Below are 24,409 nucleotides of genomic sequence, written 5' to 3'. Positions count from 1 at the left end.
ACTTGGAAAAACTCAAAGTAATTGGTAATAGTCAGCATGGCTTTGGGAAAGGGAGATCGAGTTTCACCAATTTATTGGATATTGCTGAAAATAGAGACATGTTGTCAAAGCTTTTCATCTTGCATTCATCAAGGCAATCGCAAGAATAACCAACGTGAGGGAAAACAATAACTTATACTACATGAGAAAAGAGTGCTGATTGGTTGACAAATGAGCTCATTGGTAGAGGTGTTGCCATGGCAAATGCACCAGTTTACAGTGACTGACAGTTAACTGCCAAGCTTTGTTTAAAATTTAAACCAGGCAGCTTGACTCTGGTGGCATTGCCTTGAGGAATGAACCAGCGAATGGCTGTCACTTAATTTGTTCAGCTGAAACAGGCGCAATGTTTGTACATATTCTTTCTGTCTGCAAAGAACAGGGCACTGTAGCTTCCAGTATGTGCAAATAGATGGTGTTGCCATGGGATCCCCTCTAGGTCCAGCTCTCTCAAACATCTTTGTTGGCTTCCATGAAAAACGTGTCTTTAATGGAATGACACCTAACCTCCTACCTCTTGCATATTTCCAACATGTAGATGATATGTTTGCTATATTTGAATCCACAGCTGCATGCAATAATTTCCTTACACGTCTTAATAGGCTCCATCCTGTGTTCAAATTCACCTTTGAAATGGAGCAGTCAAATGAGCTCCCTTTCCTAGTTGAGAAACCTCTCTACCACGGTCTACCACAAACCTACTTTCACTAGTCAATACACGCGTTGGGATTCTTATATTTCCACGCGCTATAAGATTGGCCTATCGGCAACTCACGGAATCATACCTAACAGACAATGTCCCAGACACTGCCATCACCATTCCCGGGTACGTCCTGTCCCACCAGCAAGACAGACCCAGCAGAGGTGGTGGCACAGTGGGATACAGTAGGGAGGGAGTTGCCCTGGGAGTCCTCAACATCGACTCCGGACCTCATGAAGTCTCATGGCATCAGGTTAAATATGGGCAAGGTAACCTCCTACTGATTACCACCTACCGCCCTCCCTCAGCTGATGACTCAGTACTCCTCCATGTTGAACACCACTTGGAAGAAGCACTGAGGGTGGCAAGGGCACAAAATATACTCTGGGTGGGGGACTTCAATGTCCATCATGAGTGGCTCGATAGCACCACTGCTGGCCGAGTCCTAAAGGACATGGCTGCTAGACTGGGTCTGCGGTAGGTGGTGGGGGAACCAACACGAGGGAAGAACATACTCTACCTCGTCCTCACCAATCTGCCTGCTGCGGATGCATCTGTCCATGACAGTATTGGTAGGAGTGACCACCGCACAGTCCTTGTGGAGACGAAGTCCCGCCTTCACATTGAGGATACCGTCCATCGTGTTGTGTGGCACTATCACCGTGCTGAATGGGATAGATTTCGAACGGATCTAGCAATGCAAAACTGGGCATCCATGAGGCGCTGTGGGCCATCAGCAGCAGCAGAATTGTACTCAACCACAATCTGTAACCTCATGGCCCGGCCTATCCCCCACTCTACCATTACCATCAAGCCAGGAGACCAACCCTGGTTCAATGAAGAGTGCAGGAGGGCATGCCAGGAGCAGCACCAGGCATACCTCAAAATGAGGTGTCAACCTGGTGAAGCTACAACCCAGGACTACTTGCATGCCAAACTGCGTAAGCAGCATGCGATAGACAGAGCTAAGCGATCCCATAACCAACGGATCAGATCTAAGCTCTGCAGTCCTGCCACATCCAGCTGTGAATGGTGGTGGACAATTAAACAACTAACTGGAGGAGGTGGCTCCACAAATATCCCCATCCTCAATGATGGGGGAGCCCAGCACATCAGTGCAAAAGATAAGGCTGAAGCATTTGCAACAATCTTCAGCCAGAAGTGCCGAGTTGATTATCCATCTCGGCCTCCTCCTGAAGTCACCAGCATCATAGATGCCAAACCTCAGCCAATTCAATTCACTCTACGTGATATCAAGAAACGACTGAAGGCACTGGATACTGCAAAAGCTATGGGCCCTGACAATATTCCGGCGATAGTACTGAAGACCTGTGCTCCAGAACTTGCCGCGCCCCTAGCCAAGCTGTTCCAGTACAGCTACAACACTGGCATCTACCCTGCAATGTGGAAAATTGCCCAGGTATGTCCTGTACGCAAAAAGCAGGACAAATCCAACCCGGCCAACTGCCGCCCCATTAGCCTACTCTCAATCATCAGTAAAGTGATGGAAGGTGTCATCAACAGTGCCATCAAGCGGCACTTTCTTAGCAACAACCTGATCAGTGATGCTCAGTTTGGGTTCTGCCAGGGCCACTCAGCTCCTGACCTCATTACAGCCTTGGTTCAAACATGGACAAAAGAGCTGAACTCCAGAGGTGAGGTGAGAGTGACTGCCCTTGACATCAAGGCAGCATTTGACCGAGTATGGCATCAAGGAGCACTAGCAAAACTGAGGTCAATGGGAATCAGGGGGAAAACCCTCCGCTGGCTGGAGTCATACCTAGCACAAAGGAAGATGGTTGTGGTTGTTGGAGGTCAATCATCTGAGCTCCAGGACATCACTGCAGGAGTTCCTCAGGGTAGTGCCCTCGGCCCAACCATCTTCAGCTGCTTCATCAATGACCTTCCTTCAATCATAAGGTCAGAAGTGGGGATGTTCGCTGATGATTGCACAATGTTCAGCACCATTCCTGACTCCTCAGATACTGAAGCAGTCTGTGTAGAAATGCAGCAAGACCTGGGCAATATCCAGGCTTGGGCTGATAAGTGGCAAGTAACATTCGTGCCACACAAGTGCCAGGCAATGACCATCTCCAACAAAAGAGAATCTAACCATCTCCCCTTGACATTCAACGGCATTACCGTCGCTGAATCCCCCACTATCAACATCCTAGGGGCTACCATTGACCGAAAACTGAACTGGAGTAGCCATATAAATACCGTGGCTACAAGAGCAGGTCAGAGGCTAGGAATCCTGAGGCGAGTAACTCACCTCCTGACTCCCCAAAGCCTGTCCACAATCTACAAGGCACAAGTCAGGAGTGTGATGGAATACTCTCCACTTGCCTGGATGGGTGCAGCTCCAACAACACTCAAGAAGCTCAACACCATCCAGGACAAAGCGGCCTGCTTGATTGGCACCCCATCTACAAACATTCACTCCCTCCACCACCGACGCACAGTGGCAGCAATGTGTACCATCTACAAGATGCACTGCAGCAATGCACCAAGGCTCCTTCGACAGCACCTTCCAAACCCGCCACCTCTACCAACTAGAAGGACAAGGGCAGCAAATACATGGGAACACCACCACCTGCAAGTTCCCCTCCAAGTCAAACACCACCCTGACTTGGAACTATATCGCCGTTCCTTCACTGTCGCTGGGTCAAAATCCTGGAACTCCCTTCCTAACAGCACTGTGGGTGTACCTACCTCACATGGACTGCAGCGGTTCAAGAAGGCAGCTCACCACCACCTTCTCGAGGGCAATTAGGGATGGGCAATAAATGCTGACCTGGCCAGTGATGCCCACATCCCATGAATGAATTTTAAAAAACCTCATAAATAGGGCCTGAGCCATTTGTTCATCATGCAAGCTTGATGCTGAAATAGGGCAAATCAGAGACAACCTGCATGACCATGGCTACCCTGATCAGATCATTTCTCACTGTATATCACACAAACTTATGAGTGGGCCTAAGGCCGTCTTTTTCGGCCCTGAAAAGTATCCAGTCTACTTCAAATTACCCTGGAAGGGTAATGTATCCCAAAAATTTGAGCAACAGGTAAAGATAGCTGTTTCATGCTGCTACCATGCAGTTGCAGCACATGTGGTGTTCGCCACTAACCAGATGCTGTCAAAAAGACGTTCTGCCTTTCACACAAATGAGTAATGTGATCTATGAATTTAAATGCCAATGTGATGCTAGGTATACAGGCCATACATCCCAAAGACTGGCAGATCATATCAAACGACATGTCCCTTCTGCTGTTTGCAATGGGCAAGGTACAGACCGTACCCAACCAGCCCGTGCTTGCAAAACTCAAAACACAGTGTCCAACATTAGATGTGATTCCGCGATTGGACAGCATTTGCTGAATAATACTCAGTATGCTAAGAATTACACTGACAACTAATTTAAGGTTGTCAGTAGGGCTCACAGTGTGGCGCATTGCGCATACTGGAAGCTACATATATTAATACACAGGGCCCTGTTCTTTGCAGACAAAGAATATGTACAAACAATGTGCCTGTTTCAGCTGAACAAAATAAGTGACAGCCATTCGCTGGTTCATTCCTCAGGGCAATGCCACCAATCAGAGTCAAGGTGTCTGGTTTAAATTTTAAACAAAGCTTGGCAGTTAACTGTCAGTCACTGTAAACTGGTGCATTCTCCATGGCAACACCTCTACCAATCAGAGTTCACTCGCCAACCATTCAACACTCTCGTGATTGTCCTGATGAGTGCAAGACGAAAAGCTTTGACAATTTATCTCTATTTTAAGCACTACTCTAGTTCTGTACTGTTAAATTTATTGGAGTCTTTGAAGGAGTTACATGTGCTGTGGATAAAGGGGAGCCTATTGGCTTACTGTACTTGGATTTCCAGAAGGCATTTGACATAAAAGGTTATTGTGCAAATTAGGAGCTCATGGTGTCGTGGGTAACATATTAGCATGGATAGAAGATTAGCTGGTTGGCAGAAAACAGAGTATGCATAAATGGGTGCTTTTCTGATTGGCAAGATATGATGAGTGGAGTCCCGCTGGGCATCAACTTTTTACAATTTATATCAATGACTTGGATGAGGGGAGTGATGGCATGGTAGCTAAATTTGCAGAGGACACAAAGATAGGTAGGTAAATATGTTGTGAAGAGGACATGAGGTTGCAGGCGATATAGATAGGTTGAGTGAGTGGGCAAAAATCTGGCAGATGGAGTATAATGTGGGAAAATGTGAAGTTCATCACTTTGGCAGGAAGAATAAAAAAGGCAGAGTATTACTTAAACGGAGAAGGACTGCAGATTACGAGGTGCAGAAGGATTCTAGGTGCTCTATAGAGCATGAGCCACAAAAAGTTAGTATGCAGGTACAGAAAATAATGAAGAAGGCTAATGGAATGTTGTCCTTTATTACAAGAGGAATTGAAAACAAAAGTAAGCCTGTTATGCTTCAGTTTAACAAGGCATTGGTGAGACCACATCTTGAATACTGTGTGCAGTTTTGGTCTCCTTATTTAAGGAAGGATGTAAATCCGTTGGCAGCAGTTTCAGAGGAGGTTTTTTAGATTGATACCTGGAATGAGCAGGTTGTCTTATGAGAAAAGGTTGGACAGACTGGGCTTGTATTCACTGGAATTTGGAAGAGTGAGGGGAGACTTGATTGAAGTTTATAAGATCCTGAATGGCCTTGACAAGGTGGATGTGGAAAGGATGTTTCCTCTTATGGGGGAGTCCAGAACTAGGGGACACTTTCTTAAAATTAGGAGTTGCCCTTTTAGGAAGAGATGAGGAGAATTTTCTCTGAGGGTTGGAACTATCTGCCTCAGAAGGTGGTGGAGGCGGGGTCATTGAATATTTTTAAGGCAGGGGGTAGATTGATTCCCTTGCGTAACAAGAATCTAAGGTTATTGGGGGTAGATGGAAGTGTGGAATTCAAGACACAAACAGATCAGCCATGATCATCTTGAATGGCGGAGCACGCTAGAGGGGCTGAATGACCTACTTCTTCCAATTCGTAAATTCGTAATGCCATTGAATGTCAAGGAGAGATGGTTAGATTCTCTTTTGTTGGATATGGTCTTTACATGACGTGTGGCGCAAATCTTACTTGCCACTTATCAGTGGAAGCCTGAATGTTGTTTAGGTCTCGCTGCATATGGACATGGACTGCTTCAGTATCTGAGGAGTTGCGAATGGTAGTGAACACTGTACAATCATCAGCAAGCATCCCCACATCTGACCTTATGATGGAGGGAAAGTCATTGATGAAGCAGTTGACGGTTGTTCGGCTTAGGACACTACCATGAGGAACTGCTTCAGCGCTGTCCAGGGTCTGAGATGTTTGGCCTCCAGCAACCACAAGCATCTTCCTTTGTGCTGGGTATGATACCAACTAGTGAAGAGTTTTCCCCTGATTCCCATTGACTTCAATTTTGTTAGGGTGCCTTGATGCCACATGTGGTCATAAGCTGTCTTGATGTCAAGGGCAGTGACTCTCACCTCGCCTCTGGAATCAGCTATTTTGTCGAAGTATGGACCAAGGCTGTAATGAGGTCATCAGCTGAGTGGTCCTGGCGGAACCCAAACTGAGCATCAGTGTGCAGATTATTACTGTGTAGATACTGCTTGATCGCATTGTCGACGATACCTTGCATCACTTTACTGATGATTGAGAGTAGATTGTTGGCGGGGGCAGTAATTGGCTGGATTGAATTTGTCCTGACTTTTGTGGACAGGCCATACCTGGGCAGTTTTAAATAACTGAAAATGATAGTTATACAGAACTGTGTAATAGTTACATTGGTGTGCAGTAGTCAGTTTCTTAATAATTTATTTTAAAATTTAAAGCTTTTAAAACATGCCTATTGTATCCTTGCACCTAAAATAAGCAACTTAACTTTAAGAGCCTCCTCAAATGACCCCAATTAGTGGAAATCCTCCATGGTGATTAATTCAATTTGGGGGTGGGTCCTTTTTTTGTGAACGGGGCCAGCTTCTAGCATGTTTTTTTTAAATTGGCACAAAAGGTCCTGGGAACTCTATTTGCACTGAACATAAGTTGCACTTAACAGTCCGTAATCTTTTGCACTGATTTGACCACTTTCGTAAGAATGACACTCAGAAAAACTAGTGCAACCCCGAGGAAACTCCTGCCCCATATTTTCTGAGCTAACCTCAGGAATGTGTTGTAAAATGATGGCTCCAATTTGAAGATTTGCTGTTGGGAGGTAAATTTTACTCTTTAAATATGTTAAGGCCTCTTGCAACATTCCTTTAACCTTTAGACTCTGAACAGTGTACTGGGAACGGAGTCTCAGCATGTTCAAGTTTGTTCACTAATTTTATCTGCTAATATTTCAGCAACTTAATCCAAAGTGTGGATTAGCTTTGTTCTGATAACTGCCCTGGATTGCTAGCACAAACACTTTAAGTGGTCATTGGATAGACATATGGATGAAAATGGAATAGTGTAGGTCAGATGGTTTCACAGGTCGGCGCAACATCGAGGGCCGAAGGGCCTGTACTGCGCTGTAATGTTCTAATTCTAATTTGCATTCTGTATATAATTTAAATATTTTTTTTCTGTCTAATAACCTCATTTGTCTAATTTAGCATTTCGCTCCTAAATAATCTTAAAAAACTTTAAGTCTGTTTTGGAGGCGAGAGGACCTTCAAAATTGGCTGCTTAGGTGGGTTTTGTAGTAAGTTAGATGCCAAAGTATTAAAAAATTGACATGGCCGCAGGAATAGTCAAGTTAATGAGTTAATAATCTTTGACACAAATGTGTTAAACCAGCTGAGGCTGCCACTGAGGTGGTAAACTTGTCAGTTCCAGGAGGCTACCTGCAACCAGATGAGATAACTTGATGAGCTTGACATATTTTCCTGGACCTGAGTTATCTTGGCAAACAACGCATTTGCAGTTGTATATTGGGCATGCTGCTATAAATCCGAAGAAGGGTCACTGACCCAAAACGTTAACTCTGCTTCTCTTTCCACAGATGCTGCCAGATCTGCTGAGTGGTTCCAGCATTTCTTGTTTTTATTATGCTCCTATAGTGGTTATGGTACTGGACTAGCAACATAGAGGTTTTGAGTTCAACTCCCACCATGGCAACTTGTGTTTAATAAATCTGGTAACGTGTGCCAAAGCAACAGAAAAAAATGACATAGAAAATGATGGAAATACTCAGTAGCTCAGGCAGCATCTGTGGAGAGAGAAACGGAGTTAATGTTTGAGGTCTGTGACATTTCTTCAGAATGGGGATAAAAATGACCACTTCTAAAACAAAACCTCACTGGTTCACAAGTGATTCCAGTCCCACATTGTTTACTTCATAATCCTCTCTAGCAAGCTGAGAAAACTGGGGGATGGACAATAAATATGGCCAAACAAATTTGAGCTTTTTAAAAAAAAATGTCATTACATGGATCAAAATTATTTTTGCTCTGTTAGTTGTATATTTACAAAAGCACTCTAATTGCATCTGACTGTCTGATTCAGTGTGTGGTAAGTTTAATATATGTTTGTTTAGGCAGATGATGAACATTATATCCCAAGGGCTGTGCTATTGGACTTGGAACCTCGTGTGATTCATTCCATCCTGAATTCACCATATGCCAACCTGTACAATCCAGAGAATATCTATCTGTCGGAGCATGGTGGAGGCGCAGGCAACAACTGGGCCAGTGGCTACTCTCAGGTGGGTGTTACTTAAAATGGTAACAAAACTGTAACCCAGAAGCAAACCATTCAGCCTAACCAGTCCACATCTGTGTTTCCCCTCCACAGGAGCAAATAGTTCTAATCGCATTTGCCCACCCTGTTCCATATCCCTTCGTCCTCTTTTCCCTTCTGTGTGAAGGAGATTCTCCATTCCTTTATTCTTAATCTCTTGCATTTAATCTTATAGCTGTGGCCCCCTCATTCTAGACCCCTTAATCACTGAAGAACAGTCTGCTTCTAGCTACCTTATCCCTTTTTTCGTAACTTTAAATGCATCTGTTACGTTGCCCTGTAATCTGTATTCTGCTAAAAGCCTTTCTCCCTATTTATATGTATTTCCTCCTTTTAGGTAGCTCCCTTGTGAATCAGCATTGTACCCTCCCTAAAGGCTCAATATCCTTGCTAGTGTGGAGCATAATACTGTACACAGTATTCTAACAGAGATCTTATGGTTTTATATTGGCTTATCATTCTACAGAAACCCTCAACTCATTTAAAAGGTACCTGGACATACAGCTGAAGTGCTGTAACCTGCAAGGTTATGGACCAGGTGCTGGAAGGTGGGATTAGATTGGGCGGCTAGTTTTTTCAGCTAGCGCAGACACGATGGGCTGAATGGCCTGCCATAATTTTTCTCTGGTTCTACCTCTTGGCTTTTATGTTCAATATCTCTTGATACTACTTATTTTCTTACAGGAAATTTATAATTTTATTAGGTTTTTTACAACATTTCCAACTTGAGCTACCTTTAATGTCCATTGGATCAGTCCCACCGCACTCTCCCAACGTGAGACTGCTCCCATTCACGGGAACCTGTCCCCCTATATTGTTCTGCATAACTCTCTGAATTGCATGATTTATTTTACATCTGATGGAGACCACCAGAAAGGTTATATGGGTCATATATGCTTGGCACCCATCTTGTGGTTAAGAAGCGGATGTATCTGACTTTCAGGGTCAGCTGCTTTGTGACAGAAATCCTTTATTTTTAAGATTTATGGTCAAGTCTTTTCTATTTGCTCTGAATAGGGTGAGAAAATCCATGAGGATATTTTTGATATTATTGACCGAGAGGCTGATGGCAGTGACAGTTTGGAGGTGAGTCCGTGCTTTTAATCTGTTTTTGGATACTCCATTGAATTTTGTATAATTCATAATCTGTGTGGTTTTCCAGCAATCACCCCAGTTACCTGCTTTAACATTTCAATCATCCAGATTAATTCTGTTCTTGAATTCTTCAAAGAAAAGACCAAAATGCCAGGTGATGTGTGTTCCAGGATGGCTGTTTAGTAAATGCTAGTCTGTTTTATGATTGATATGTGTAGCATCTCCACCTGGGTTAACCGAAAACTTATGCTTCAAATCCAGTAAACATATGACACAGATGACCAGTGGGGCGCCCAAAGTTCCGCTTTAAGGATGCTTGCAAGTGTGACATGAAGGCCCTAAATGTCAACTATTGCATCTGGGAGTCACTAGCTGGCGAAAGAGGGAAATGGCAACACATCCTGTGGACTGGTGTGCACTACCACAACGACCAGTGGCTACAGCAGCTTGGCAACAGAGCCAATGTCAAAAACAGCGACTCTCAGCGTCACTTGGCAGCTGCATTTGTGGCAGAACCTGCCTCAAGGATTGGCCTTCACAGCTATCAGCAAAGGTGCAAGAGAAGACACCCTACGTAAATGGATTGTTTGTTGTGTGCTTGCCACCCAATGATACAGTAACTAAAATAAGGCAAAAATGCCATTTATTGACTCGTGAGATGGTGCTGGGTAAACTATATTCGGCTAAGTCACAATATAGGAAAAATGCTAGGCTTCCCTTGTGTTTATATGTTTTCTGACAGAAGCCTGAACCTTATGATCTCTAGACCAACAAATGTATCCTGACTTCAGTTTGCAGCAACTTGCTATTTTTTGACAAGAGCCAGATATGCAGAGTGCTTTGAGTTGATAGAGTTGAAGACATTTTATTGTTGGAATGTACGTATTGAGTTTTGAGTCTGCCACAATGCTCTGTATTTTCTGATATTAAGTTATTAAATGCATCCGTTCAAACTGCAGTGGTGTGGAGTAGCTATACAGTGTAATTTGCATTGTAGTCATGGGCAAGGCTAATTGTGCAGGGCGGTGAGCACTGCAGTGTTATTACTACTTGTCAACACCAAGCACATTCAGGTCGGGTGTTGAATAGCTGGATGCAGAGTAAAATTTGGCAAAGTAGTAAATGGTGACCATGATAGCAGCAGACTTCAGGAGGACATATACAGACTGGTGCAGTGGGTGGACAGACACATGGCAATGCAATTTAATGTGGATAAGTGTGAAGTAAGGCACTTTGGAGCAATATGGAGGCTGTATAATCTATTTTGAGGTGTGAGGCGGGGGTGGGTGGGTGCAAGAGGGCAGAAAGACCTGTGGGTGGTAGGATAAGTTGAGGCAGTTCAGAAAACGTATGGGATACTTGGCTTTGTAAATAGGAACATTGAATACTAAACTAACAAAGTTATGCTAAACCTTTACAAATCTCAGTTGGAGTATTGTGTCCAATTCTGGGCACCACATTTTAGGAAGGATGTCAAGGCCCTTGAGAGGATGTTTACCAGGATGATAACAGGGATGAGGGAGTTCAGTTATGTGGCGAGATTGGAGAAGCTGGAATTGCTCTCCTTGGAGCTAGAGGTGGTTAAGGGGAGACCTAACAGATATTCAATATTATGAGGGTTTTGATTGACAAGTAGTAGAAACTATTTTCTCTGGCAAGTGGGGTCGGAAACAAAAGGTCATAGCTTTAAAATAATTGGTAAAAGAACTAGAGGGGCAGCAGGAATAAATTTCTTCACAGAGGATTAAGATCTGGAATGCACTACTTGAAAGTGTGGTAGATTCAAATTCCATAGGAACTTTTAAAAGGCAATTGGACATGTACTTGAAGAGGATTAATTTGCAGGGTTATGTGGAAAAAGCTTGGGTGTGGGACTAAATTAGTTAGCTCTTTCTAAAAGCTCGCACAAGAGTGTTGGACCAAATGATCTCTTGTGCCTCTACCATTCTGCCTGTCTCTGCCCCTGCATCAGCCCATCTGCTACTGAAATCCTCCATAGCTTTGCTGCCTCCAAAACCGACTCTTCCAGTGCTCTCTTGGCCCACCTGCCTCCCCTTCTCCACCCTCCATAAATCTCCTCATCCAAAATTCTGCTGCCCGTATTCTAGCTCATACCAAGTTCCATTCCCATCATACCAGGCCTAGTTGATGTACATTGACTCCTGGTCTGGCAATGCTTCAAATTTAAAATTCTTATCCTTGTAGGAATTTGAAAACATGTTCTTGCCACTCTGTCTTTCTTACCTGCAAAAGCCCTACTACACTCCATACATTCCCTATTTCTTGTGCCCCACCACTGGAGGCTGTCTTCAACCTAAATCCTAATCTCTGGAAGTCCCTCTCTAAACTTTTCTGCCTTGTCACCTCTCTCCTCCTTTAACACCTTCTTAGACCAAGCTTTTGGTCACCCCTCTTGTATCTGCTTCATTGGCTCAGGGTCAGTTTTTGTCTCATACTTCTGTGAAGTGTCTTGGGATGTTTCTCCAATGTTAAAGGTGATATATAAATCTGGATATGAAAACTAAATATAATCTTGTCAAATTCATGTATGACTTATAATAACAGTAGACACTGAAGATATAGTTAGAATCATAGAGTTCAAGGCACAGAAGGAGGCCATTTGGCTCATCATGTCTGTGCCGGCTATAAAACGATCCACCCATTCTAATCCCACCTTCCTGCATTTGGTCCGTAGCCCTGCAGATTACAGCACTTCAGATGCCTATCCAGACTCCTTTTGAATGAGTTGAGGGTTTTTGCCTCAACTACCTTTTCAGACAGTGAGTTCCAGACCCCCACCACCCTCTGGGTGAAAAATGTTTTCCTCAAGTCCCCTCTAATTTTTTGACCAATCACTTCAAATCTATGCCCCCTGGTCACTGACCCCTTTGCTAAGGTGAACTGGCCCTTCACCTCCACTCTATCCAGGCCCCTCAAAATTTTGTACATTTCAATCAGATCTCCCCTCAGCCTTCTCCTCGGAACAGAGAACAACCCCAACCTATCTAGTCTTCCCTCATAGCTGCATTTTTTCAGTCCTGACAACATCTTCATAAATCTCCTCTGTACCCTCTCGAATGCCATTACATCGTTTCTGTAATGAGGTGACCAGAACTGTACACAGTACTCAAGTTGTGGCCTAACCAATGAGTTGTACAGTTCCAGCATAACCACCCTGCTCTTATATTCTGTACCTCAGCTAATAAAGGAAAGGATTCCATATGCCTTCTTAACCACTGTATCGGCCTGTCCTGCTACCTTCAAAGATCTGTGGACATTCACTCTGAAGTCCCTCACTTCCTCTATACTTATCAGTATTTTCCCATTAATTGTGTATTCCTTTGCCTTGTTTGACCTCCCAAATGCATCAGGGGAGGCGGTGGCGTAGTGGTATTATCACTGGACTAGTAACCCAGAGACCCAGGGTATTAATCTGGAGACATGGGTTCGAATCCCACTACAGCAGAAGGTGGAATTTGAATTTAATTAATAAATCTGGAGTTAAAAGCTAGTCTAATGATGGCAATGAAACCATTGTCGATTGTTCTAAAAACCCATCTGCTTCACCTGTCCTTACCTGGTCTGGCCTACGTGTGACTCCAGACCCACAGCAATGTGGTTAACTCTTAGATGCCCTCTGAAATGCCTAGCAAGCCACTCCGTTGTACCTAACCGCTACGAAGTCAATAAAAAGGAATGAAACCAGACGGACCACCCGGCATGGACCTAGGCACCTGAAACGACAACGACAAACCCAGCCCTGTCGACCCTGCAAAGTCCTCCTTACTAACATCTGGGGGCTTGTGCCAAAGTTGGGAGAGCTGTCCCACAGACTAGTCAAGAAACAGCCTGATGTCGTCATACTCACTGAATCATATCTGACAGACAATGTCCCGGACACTGACATCACCATCCCTGGGTATGTCCTGTCCCACCAGCAGGACAGACCCAGCAGAGGTGGCGAAACAGTGGTTTACAATCGGGTGGGAGTTGCCCTGGGAGTCCTCAACATCGACTCCGGACCCCTTGAAGTCTCTTGGCATCAGGCCAAACATGGGCAAGGTAACCTACTGATTACCACCTACTGCCCTCCCTCAGCTGATGAGTCAGTACTCCTCCATGTTGAACGCCACTTAGAGGAAGCACTGAGGGTGGCAAGGGCACAAAATGTACTCTGGGTGGGGGACTTCAATGTCCATCACCAAGAGTGGCTCGGTAGCACCACTACTGACCGAGCTGGCTGAATACTAAAGGACATATCTGCTAGACTAGGTCTGCGGTAGGTGGTGGGGGAACCAACACGAGGGTAAAACATACTTGAACTTGTTCTCACCAATCTGCCTGCCGCAGATGCTTCTGTCCATGACTGGATTGGTAGGAGTGACCACTGCACAGTCCTTGTGCAAAGTCCCGCCTTCACATTGAGGATACTGTCCATCGTGTTGTGTGGCACTATCACCATGCTAAATGGGATAGATTTCGAACAGATCTAGCATTGCAAAACTGGGCATCCATGCGGCGCTGTGGGCTATCAGCAGCAGCAGAATTGTACTCAACCACAATTTGTAAGCTCATGGCCCAGCATATTCCCCACTCGTCCATTACCATCAAGCCAGGAGACCAACCTTGGTTCAATGAAGAGTGCAGGAGGGCATGCCAGGAGCAGCACCAGGCATACCTCAAAATGAGGTGTCAACCTGATGAAACTACAACCCTGGACTACTTGCATGCCAAACTGCATAAGCAGCATGCAATAGACACAACTAAGCGATCCCATAACCAACGGATCAGATCTAAGCTCTGCAGTCCTGCCACATCCAGTCATGAATGGTGGTGGACAATTAAACAACTAACTGGAGGAGGTGGCTCCACAAATAACCCCATCTTCCATGATGGGAGCCCAGCACATCAGTGCAAAAGATAAGGCAGAAGCATTTGCAACAATCTTCAGCCAGAAGTGCCGAGTTGATGATCCATCTCAGCCCCCTCCTGAAGTCCCCAGCATTACAGACTTCAGCCAATTCAATTCACTCCGCGTGATATCAAGAAACGACTGAAGGCACTGGATACTACAAAGGCTATGGCTCCTGACAATATTCCGGCAATAGTACTGAAGACCTGTGCTCCAGAACTTGCCACACCCCTAGCCAAGCTGTTCCAGTATAGCTACAACACTTGCATCTACCTGGCAATGTGGAAAATTGCGCAGCTATGTCCTGTACACAAAAAGCAGGACAAGTCGAACCTGGCCAATTACTGCCCATCAGTCTACTCTCAATCATCAATAACGTGATGGAAGGTGTCAACAACTGTGCCATCAAGCAGCACTTGCTTAGCAATAACCTGCTCAGTGACGCTCAGTTTGGGTTCCCCCAGGGCCACTCAGCTCCTGACCTCATTACAGCCTTGGTTCAAACATGGACCAAAGAGCTGAACTCCAGAGGTGAGGTGAGAGTGACTGCCCTTGACTTCAAGGCAGCATTTGACCAAGTATGGCATCAAGAAGCTCTAGCAAAACTGGAGACAATGTGAATCGGGGGGAAAACTCTCCACTATTTGGAGTCATACCTAGCGCAAAGGAAGATGGCTGTGGTTGTTAGAGGTCAATCATCTGAGCTCCAGGACATCACTGCAGGAGTTCCTCAAGGTAGTGTCCTAGGCCCAACCATCTTCAGCTGCTTAGTCAATGACTTTCCTTCAATCATAAGGTCAGAAGTGGGGATGTTCGCTGATGATTGCACAATGTTCAGCACCATTCGCGACTGCTCAAATACTGAAGCAGTCCGTGTAGGAATGCAGCAAGACCTGGACAATATCCAGGCTTGGGCTGATAAGTGGCAAGGTACATTTGTGCCACACAAGTGCCAGGCAATGACCATCTCCAACAAGAGAGAATTTAACCATCTCCCCTTGACATTCAACGGCATTATCATCGCTGAATCCCCCACTATCAACATCCTAGGGGCTACCTTGACCAGAAACTGAACTGGAGTAGCCATCTAAATACCGTGGCTACAAGAGCAGGTCAGAGGCTAGGAATCCTGAGGCGAGTAACTCACCTCCTGACTCCCCAGAGCCTGTCCATCATCTACAAGGCACAAGACAGGAGCGTGATGGAATACTCTCCACTTGCCTGGATGGGTGCAGCTCCAACAACACTCAAGAAGCTCGACACCATCCAGAGCAAAGCAACCCGCTTGATTAGCACCCCATCTACCAACATTCACTCCCTCCACCACCGACGCACAGTGGCAGCAGTGTGTACCATCTACAAGATGCACTGCAGCAATGCACCAAGGCTCCTTAGACAGCACCTTCCAAACCCGTGCCTGCTACCGTCTCGAAGGACAAGAGCAGCAGCTGCATGGGAACTTCACCACCTGCAAGTTCCCCTCCAAGTCACACACCATCCTGACTTGGAACTATATCGCCGTTCCTTCACTGTCGCTGGGTTAAAATCCTGGAACTCCTAACAGCACTGTGGGTGTACCTATCCCACATGGACTGCAGCTGTTCAAGAAGGCAGCTCACCACCACCTTCTCCAGGGCAATTAGGGATGGGCAATAAATGCTGGCGTAGCTAGTGATGCCCACATCCCATGAATGAATAAAAAAAACTCAATTCTCCGGGTTGCATTTCATTTGCCACTTTTCTGCCCATCTGACTAGACCATCAATATCTCCCTGCAGCCTACAGCTGTCCTCCTCACTACTACGTAAGCATTTAGGGCACCTGTGTGTTACGCTCATGAGAAGTACAATGATGAAAATACAAAACATAAATAGAAGAGTTGAAAAATTAGAACATAGAACAGTACAGCACAGTACAGGCCCTTCGGCCCACGATGTTGTGCCGAACCTTTAACCTACTCTAAGATCAAACTAACTACCTACCCTTCATTCTACTATCATCCATGTATCTATCCAAGAGTTGCTTAAATGCCCCTAACGTATCTGCTTCTACTACCACCGCTGGCAGTGCATTCCACGCACCCACCACTCTCTGTGTAAAGAACCTACCTCTGACATCTCCCCGAAACCTTCCTCCAATCACCTTAAAATTATGCCCCCTGGTGATAGCCCTTTCCACCCTGGGAAAAAGTCTCTGACTATCCACTCTATCTATGCCTCTCATCATGTTGTACCCCTCTATCAAGTCACCTCTCATCCTTCTTCGCTCCAATGAGAAAAGCCCTAGCTCCCTCAATCTTTCTTCGTAAGACATGCCCTCCAGTCCAGGCAGCATCCTGGTAAATCTCCTCTGCACCCTCTCCAAAGCTTCCACATCCTTCCTATAATGAGGCGACCAGAACTGAACACAATATTCCAAGTGTGGTCGAACCAGGGCCTTATAGAGCTGCAGCATAACCTCGCGGCTCTTAAACTCAATCCCCCTGTTAATGAAAGCCAACACACCATACGCCTTCTTAACAACCCTATCAGCTTGGGTGGCAACTTTGAGCGATCTATGGACATGGACGCCAAGATCCCTCTGTTCCTCCACACTGCCAAGAATCCTATCTTTAAGCCTGTATTCCGCATTCAATTTCGACCTTCCAAAATGAATCACTTCAGACTTTTCCAGGTTGAACTCCATCTGCCACTTCTCAGCCCAGCTCTGCATCCTGTCAATGTCCTGTTTTTAAAAGACTCTTTTAAAAGACAATTTTAAAAGACTGGTACATTTGCTGTCAACAAAATGGAGGACAAGTAACATGACCCATACAGCTCCTGGCCTAAAATACACATATAATATATATAACTAGAACAGTAGAGGAGATCGCTGGAAATTGCCTGGGGTTCTCCTGATCAGTGGCCTTAACTTTGGATGATCTGGAGAACCCTCGAGGAATTCTGAGCAAGAGTCTTGGGTCACACCAAGGTTTAACAGTGCACTTGTTAGACCATGTTTGGACTGCTGGGCTGAATTTTGTGCAGCCATTTCAGGTGGGTCTGGTGGTGATGTGGGGGGGGGGGGGTTGGCGGAGCTGGCGAAGAATCACAATCAAGTCATCCACCTTGAAATTTGGCACCATTCCGTAGTTTGCCAATTTTTGTCAGCAGTGAGGAAGTACCATATTCACGCCCCGACGCAGCGGGAACCTAATTTACATTGCTGAAATGCTGTTTAACATGAATTTAAATGTAATTATCTCTGATTTAATGACTGGTCCATGATTTTGTGAATGGCGTGAGGCACTCACGTGCCTTCAGTTTTGCGACTGTTAAAAGCTGGCAGCATCGAGGCAAGCGGCCTCAGTGTCGCAACGGGGAGGTATCCTGACTATTGCAGCATAGGGAAAGTGGGGGGCTGTGCGGCTATTGCTGCTCTGCTGATGTAGGCTCTGCAGGGGGGTTGTGCGTATCGGGGGCTCTGCAGGGGGGTTGTGCGTATCGGGGGCTCGGCAAGGGTTTAGATTGGGTGTTTTTGGATCCCCTTGGTGTGTTGAGGTGCCTCCAATGGAGGCAGGCCTAAGAGGCAGCTGCACCTGACCCTGAAGCTCCTTGACGAGCGCAGCAGCAGCCGGCCAGGCCAAGAAGGGTCCACTTACATCAGGGAGTGTACAGGATTTGCACCATCTACCTTCCAATGTCCGAGCGATACTGTCAGCAAAGGCTACGGCCGTCACCGACTTGTGCGTCCTTCTGCAGGACGATTTGCAACATTGGGATTTGGGGGTCACCCTATGCCAGTGGCCCTAAAGATTACCATGGCACAAAACTTCTATGCATCTGGATCTTTCCAGGGATCCACCAGGGATGTATATGGGGTCTCCCAGGCCGCAGCGCACCGCTGCATCAAGGAGGTGACCAATGCCCTGTTTTTGAGAGGGCCAGCGACTTTGCGCTACCTGACCGACCAAGACGGTTGGGCCGAGAGGGCCATCAGTTTCGGGGCCATAGCTGGATTCCCACAGGCGCAAGGCTTCCATGGACCTTCCAGCCGCCTTCATCGACAGGAAGGGCTTCCATTCTATCAACATTCAACTGGTCTGTGACCAATGAAAGCATTTTCTGCAGGTGTGCCCACTTCCCAGGGAGCAGCCACGATGCCTACTTACTTAGACAGTCCCAGGTACCTCAGCTTTTCAACCTCCCTGCTCACCTTCAGAATGGATTCTCGGGGACAGGGGTTACCCATTGAAGACATGGCTTCTGACGCCTGTGAGGAACCCTCACAATGCAGCAGAGGAGAGTTACAACACTTATCACTGCTCCACCGATTGACTATTAAGCAGGCCTTTGGGCTGCTGAAGATGAGGTTTCACTGCCTTGATCAATCTGGTGGAGCCCTGCACTATGCCTGTTTCTTGGTGGTCTTCTGTGCTCTGCATAATTTAGCACTACAGCCTGAGTGGCACTCATCCTCCGAGGGGGACGCAGAGAATACAGGCGCAACCAGCAATGGATGATGGTAATACGGCAACAGAGGCCAGGCATATTGAGCGACACGCAAAGTACACAAGACAATCTCATTATGACCCACTTTCAGCCACCCTGATGTCCATTCAATGAGAATCCAATAAAGACTCGCCAGCACGCCTGTAGTCTTCTGGTTCCTTCCTATCTTTGTCTCCTGAAATCCTACCAGCTGCAATGCACGCTAATGTCCATGAGAGACCATATGTTAATGAGATCTGCAGTCACATTGCCAAGATAATGAGGGCTGTGGTTACATTGGCACTACACTAAGGGGTAACGTGGAAGATAGAAGCTCACAATTAAGGCATGTTGGAACACTTCACAAAATGATGGCTAATGATTGGCACAAATGAGCATTTAATTAAATTCCAAAGGACATACTTACAACACCCATGAATACCCAAGTGTGGCTAGATGCTTTTATTAATAAGTTTGCGGGTGCTCCTATGCGGAGTGACCCCTACGCTAGCAGCTGTGCTAGAGGCAGGCTGCTGATCAGATATCCCTTGGCCTGAGATGACTTCTGTGGCCATCCTCTGGGTGCCTGAGGCCTGGAGGGCTCCCGGCTGCTTGAGTTTCCTGCACTGGCACTGGACTCTCCTCAGGCGTCGCAGCTCCTGGAGCTGGGCTGACTGGCGGAGGGACTGAGGAGCTGGTGTCCACCCTGGGGAGAGCTCCCAGATGTGGAAGGCAGCCTCTCCTCCTCCGTTTCAAGGCTCACTAGAATCTCCCTGTTGATCAGAGAAGGATGAGGGGCAGGAGAAATCTCCATGCTCCTTCTCTTGCCTTGCCACTGCTGAGATGGTGTGCAGGTCCTGATGCATCTGTGAAATCTGGCTCCCTATGAGGGTCGCCAGCCTCTCAGTAGAGGAAACCATGTGCTCGTATGCCTGGGACATGGCAGCAGTCATGGATGGACTCCTGCATTGTCTGCTCATGGCTGAGCATGGAACATAGGAGCACAGGAGTAAGCCATTCAGTCCGTCAAGCCTGCTCCGCCATTCAGTTAGATTATGGCTGGTTATCTACCTCAACGCCACTTTCCCACACTATCCTTGATGTCATTAGTATCCAGATATCTATCAATTTTTGACTTGAATGGGCTCTGAGTGAGCTTCCACAGCCCTCTGGGTAGAGAAATTCCAAAGATTCACCACCTTCTCATGGAACTGTTATTTACTCCTCTGTTTAAAACCGTGTACCTTTAAGACAGAGAGAGAAGTTTTTGATTTCTGAGAACAGTATACCACAGCTGCACCTGTTACCTAGGTAACAGCAGCAGAGTGAGGAGGTCACATGGTATAATGTTTCAATTTAACTGTGTAAAAACCAGCTGAAACCAGTTTGGAGAGACACCAGCGAAGCGTGCTTGCCTTAAAAGAAGAGAATTTTCTCATCAGAAATTCTACAGTGAGCCACAAGCTGTGTTGATTGCCTAATGAGGAAAGAAAATCCCTTTTGAAGAGAACATTCGTATTGCTGGAGGTAGCAAAATACCTTTTTCTTTACTTCCAATCTAAGAAGTCTTTGCTTCGAGATTGAATCTTTCTTGACTGTGTTTTCTGGAATTCTACCGATTTTTAAAATCCAAATAATAGAACAATCATTCTACTCCGTGCTGAAAGAACTATGTGACGCTTGCTGCAGCTGAAGAGCTTTGATGGCCTATCTATTGAAGGACTGTTTCATCCGTGTGGAGACTTAGAATGGCATTCGATTTTTTTTTTACACTAGGATACATCACCCATCAGGAACGTAACCCAGAAAGATTTATAACCCTGTTATTTATTTATTCTTAAGAAACAGCTCATTTTTAAAGCATCATTTTAGAAAAAAAAGGTTAACCGTTGATTTTTGAGTGTATGTGTGTGAATGGGGGAGTTAGGTTAAAATAAGAAGTTATAAGGCCTTTTAAACATGGAGTTATCTTAATAGTGTTTAAAATTCAGTTTTAATAAAGAGCTAAATTGTTGTCTAAAGATACCTGGTTTGGTCTTTTATTCTGGGCGTTACTAGAATGTTTAATGTGGCTGCTTTGTGGTTGGGAGGGAAAACTTTAATAATAGGCTGTGACCTGTGGAGTGATGGAACTGAATTGACAGTGCGTTGCTCCCGCCTCGGTCATAATACTCTGAGTGAAGAAATTCCTCATCTCAGTCTTAAATGGCCTACCCCTTATTCTGAGCCTATGTCTCCTGGTTCTAGACTCAAGAGCCAGGGGGAACATCCTATTTACATCCATCCTGTCACATCCTGTAAGGATTTTGTAAGTTTCAGTGAAATCATCTCTCATTCTTCAAAACTCGAGAATAGAGGCCTAGTTTCCTCACTCTCTCCTGATAAGGCAGTCCCGCCAGCCCAGGGATTAGTCTGGTGAGCCTCCTTTCCACTCCCTCTCTGGTAAGTATATCCTTCCTTAGATAAGGAGACCAAAAGTGTACACAATAATCCAGGTGCGGTCTCACCAAGGCCCTATACATTTGCAGCAAAACTTCCAGCAAAGCCCCTTACAATGAAATAAAAACAAGAAATGCTGGAATCACTCAGCAGGTCTGGCAGCATCTGTGGAAAGAGAAGCAGAGTTAACGTTTCGGGTCAGTGACCCTTCATCGGAACTGGCCAACATACCATTTGCCTTCCTAATTGCTTGCTGCACCTGCTTTTAGTGACTCATCAACAAGGAAACCCAGGTCCCTTTGGACATTTTTTTATTCTTTCCTGGGATGTCTGCCTCGCTGGCTAGGCCAGCATTTAATGCCCATCCCTAATTTAGTTTAGTTTAGTTTTAGTTTAGAGATACAGCACTGAAACAGGCCCTTCGGCCCACCTTGTGGAGGTGGTGGTGAGCTGCCTTCTTGAACCGTTGCAGTCCATGTGGGGTAGGTACACCCACAGTGCTGTTAGGAAGGGAGTTCCAGGATTTTGACCCAGCGACAATGAAGAAACAGTGATATAGTTCCAAGTCAGGATAATATGTGGCTTGGAGGGGTGCTTGCAGGTGGTGGTGTTGCCATGCATCAGCTGCCATTGCCCTTCTAGGTAGTAGAGGTCATGGGTTTGGAAGGTGCTGTCTGAGGAGAATTGATGCATTGCTGCAGTGCATCTTGTAGATGGTACACCCTGCTGCCACTGTGCGTCGGTGGTGGAGAGAGTGAATGTCTGTGGGTGGAGTGCCAATCAAGCGGGCTGCTTTGTCCTGGATGGTGTCGAGCTTCTTGAGTGTTGTTGGAGCTGTACCCATCCAGGCAAGTGGAGAGTATTCCATCACGCTCCTGTCTTGTGCCTTGTAGATGATGGACAGGCTTTGGGGACTCAGGAGGTGAGTTACTTGCCTCAGGATCCCTAGCCTCTGACCTGCTCTTGTAGCCACGGTATTTATATGGCTACTCCAGTTCAGTTTCTGGTCAATGGTAACTCCCAGGATGTTGATAGTGGGGGATTCAGCGATCGTAATGCCATTGAGTATCATGGGTAGATGGATTCTCTTTGTTGGAGATAGTAATTGCCTGGCACTTGTGTTGCACGAATGTTACTTGCCACTCATCAACCCAAGCCTGGATGTTGTCCACCTCTTGTTGCATTTCTACACGGACTGCTTCAGTATCTGAGGAGTCACGAATGGTGCTGAACATTGTGCAATCATCAGCGAACATCCCCACTTCTGACCTTATGATTGAAAGAAGGTCCTTGATGAAGCAGCTAAAGATGGTTGGGCCTAGGACAGTATCCTGAGGAGCTCCTGCAGTGATGTCCCGGAGCTCAGATGATTGACCTCCAATAACCACAACCTTTGCGCTAGGTATGACTCAAACCAGTGGAGAGTTTTCCCCTGGTTTCCATTGACTCCAGTTTTGCTAGGGCTCCTTGATGCCATACTGGGTCAAATACTGCCTTGATGTCAAGGGCAGTCACTCTCACTTCACCTCTTGAGTTCAGCTCTTTTGTTCATGTTTGGATCAAGGCTGTAATGAGGTCAGGAGCTGAGTGGCCCTGGGGGGATCCAAACTGAGCATCATTAAGCAGGTTATTGCTCAGCAAGTGCTACTTGATGGCACTGTCAATGACACCTTCCATCACTTTACTGATGATTGAGAGTAGACTGATGGGGCGGTAATTGGCTGGGTTGGATTTGTCCTGCTTTTGGTGGCTAGGACATAGCTGCGCAATTTTCCACATTGCCGGGTAGATGCCAGTGTGTAGCTACAGCAACACTTCCCAGTTTCTCACTATTTAAGAAATGCTCTGCCTTTCTGTTTTTTCTACCAAAGTGGATAACTTCACATTTATTCACATTATATTTCATCTGCCATGTTTTTGCCCATTCACTTCAGCATTTCAAGTTCCCTTGAAGCCTCCTTGCATCCTCCTCACAACTTGCATTCCCACCTAGTTTTGTGTCATCAGCAAATTTAGAAATATTACACTTGTCCCCACATCCAAATCATTTATATAGATTGTGAACAGCTGTGGCCCCAGCACTGATACTTACGATACCCCATTCGTATCAGCCTGCCATCCTGAGAATGATCCATTTATCCGTACTCTTTTTTGTTTTTGGCGTCTCTACCAGGTGTTGGCTTCCCTTTCCCTGCAACTTCCGCATACCCTCTGTTGTCGACAACAAAGGTTTGTCATCAGCCTGGGGCTCAACTTGCCACCCACAGTCCTCCAATTGTCAGAAGCCTTGGCTGTCTCAGCCTCAGCCAGCGCTCAGCCGCATGTGCTGTGCTCTCACCAGCTAGTGACCCTGATTCCAATGCTGATCGATTATCCGCTGAGGTGAAAGTATTAGCACTGGTTGTAGGTGCAGGGGAGTCGTGGGATTGTGCATCCTCTGAACGATGGTCCTCCTCAGAGGTTGATGGATTTGACTCTGTGGCTGCAGTCACCAGCAAATGCTGACCTGCATGAGAGAACAAAAACGTGTGGGTTAGGCTACACATATTTCGTTACTGCAAACATGTCTGAGGGGGTTCTCCATCATTCATGAATTTTTCAATGAACAGCAATAAATCACTCTTTCGCACAGGGACTCCAGTCTCCTCGTAAGATATAGTGCATCCATCCTGGCTCCCTGCTAGTTCTGAAGTCTCTTCCTGGCTTAGAGGGCGAATGTCGGGGACCCCTCCACCAGTCCTGGCTGCCTTCCTCCTGTTATGGGCCCTCTTCTGCAAGAGGCAGGATGGTAAAATTATAAATTGGCATAAGTATCACCATGACAGTTCTGCTACTATGGGCTCCTCGTTCCCAACTGGAGGATCTGATATATCTCATGCTGACACATGCTGTCATGGGATTTACTGGGGGTGAACTATGAATGAGGGTGGCGTGTGGCCCAGATGCAGCCATACATCTATCATGCTGAGGTTATAACCTCTCTGTCATTGCACTAGCAGTGGCACCCTCACCA

At 46.0% G+C, this 24,409-nt stretch overlaps 1 protein-coding gene across 3 annotated transcripts in view; it reads left to right on the top strand.

The window, feature by feature from the left end:
- Nucleotides 1-24,409, top strand: part of tubg1 (tubulin, gamma 1) — a 102,809-nt gene that overhangs the window by 37,257 nt on the left and 41,143 nt on the right. For all 3 annotated transcript variants that reach the window (XM_068013708.1, XM_068013707.1, XM_068013706.1), the window contains exons 3-4: nt 8,279-8,446; nt 9,499-9,567. In XM_068013708.1, the coding sequence (XP_067869809.1) occupies nt 8,279-8,446; nt 9,499-9,567 (237 nt within the window). The remainder of the gene's footprint in view (nt 1-8,278; nt 8,447-9,498; nt 9,568-24,409) is intronic.

Source organism: Heterodontus francisci, chromosome 33 (genome assembly GCF_036365525.1).
Source record: "Heterodontus francisci isolate sHetFra1 chromosome 33, sHetFra1.hap1, whole genome shotgun sequence".
NCBI lineage: Eukaryota > Metazoa > Chordata > Chondrichthyes > Heterodontiformes > Heterodontidae > Heterodontus > Heterodontus francisci.
This window is presented reverse-complemented; position numbering and strand designations above follow the sequence as displayed.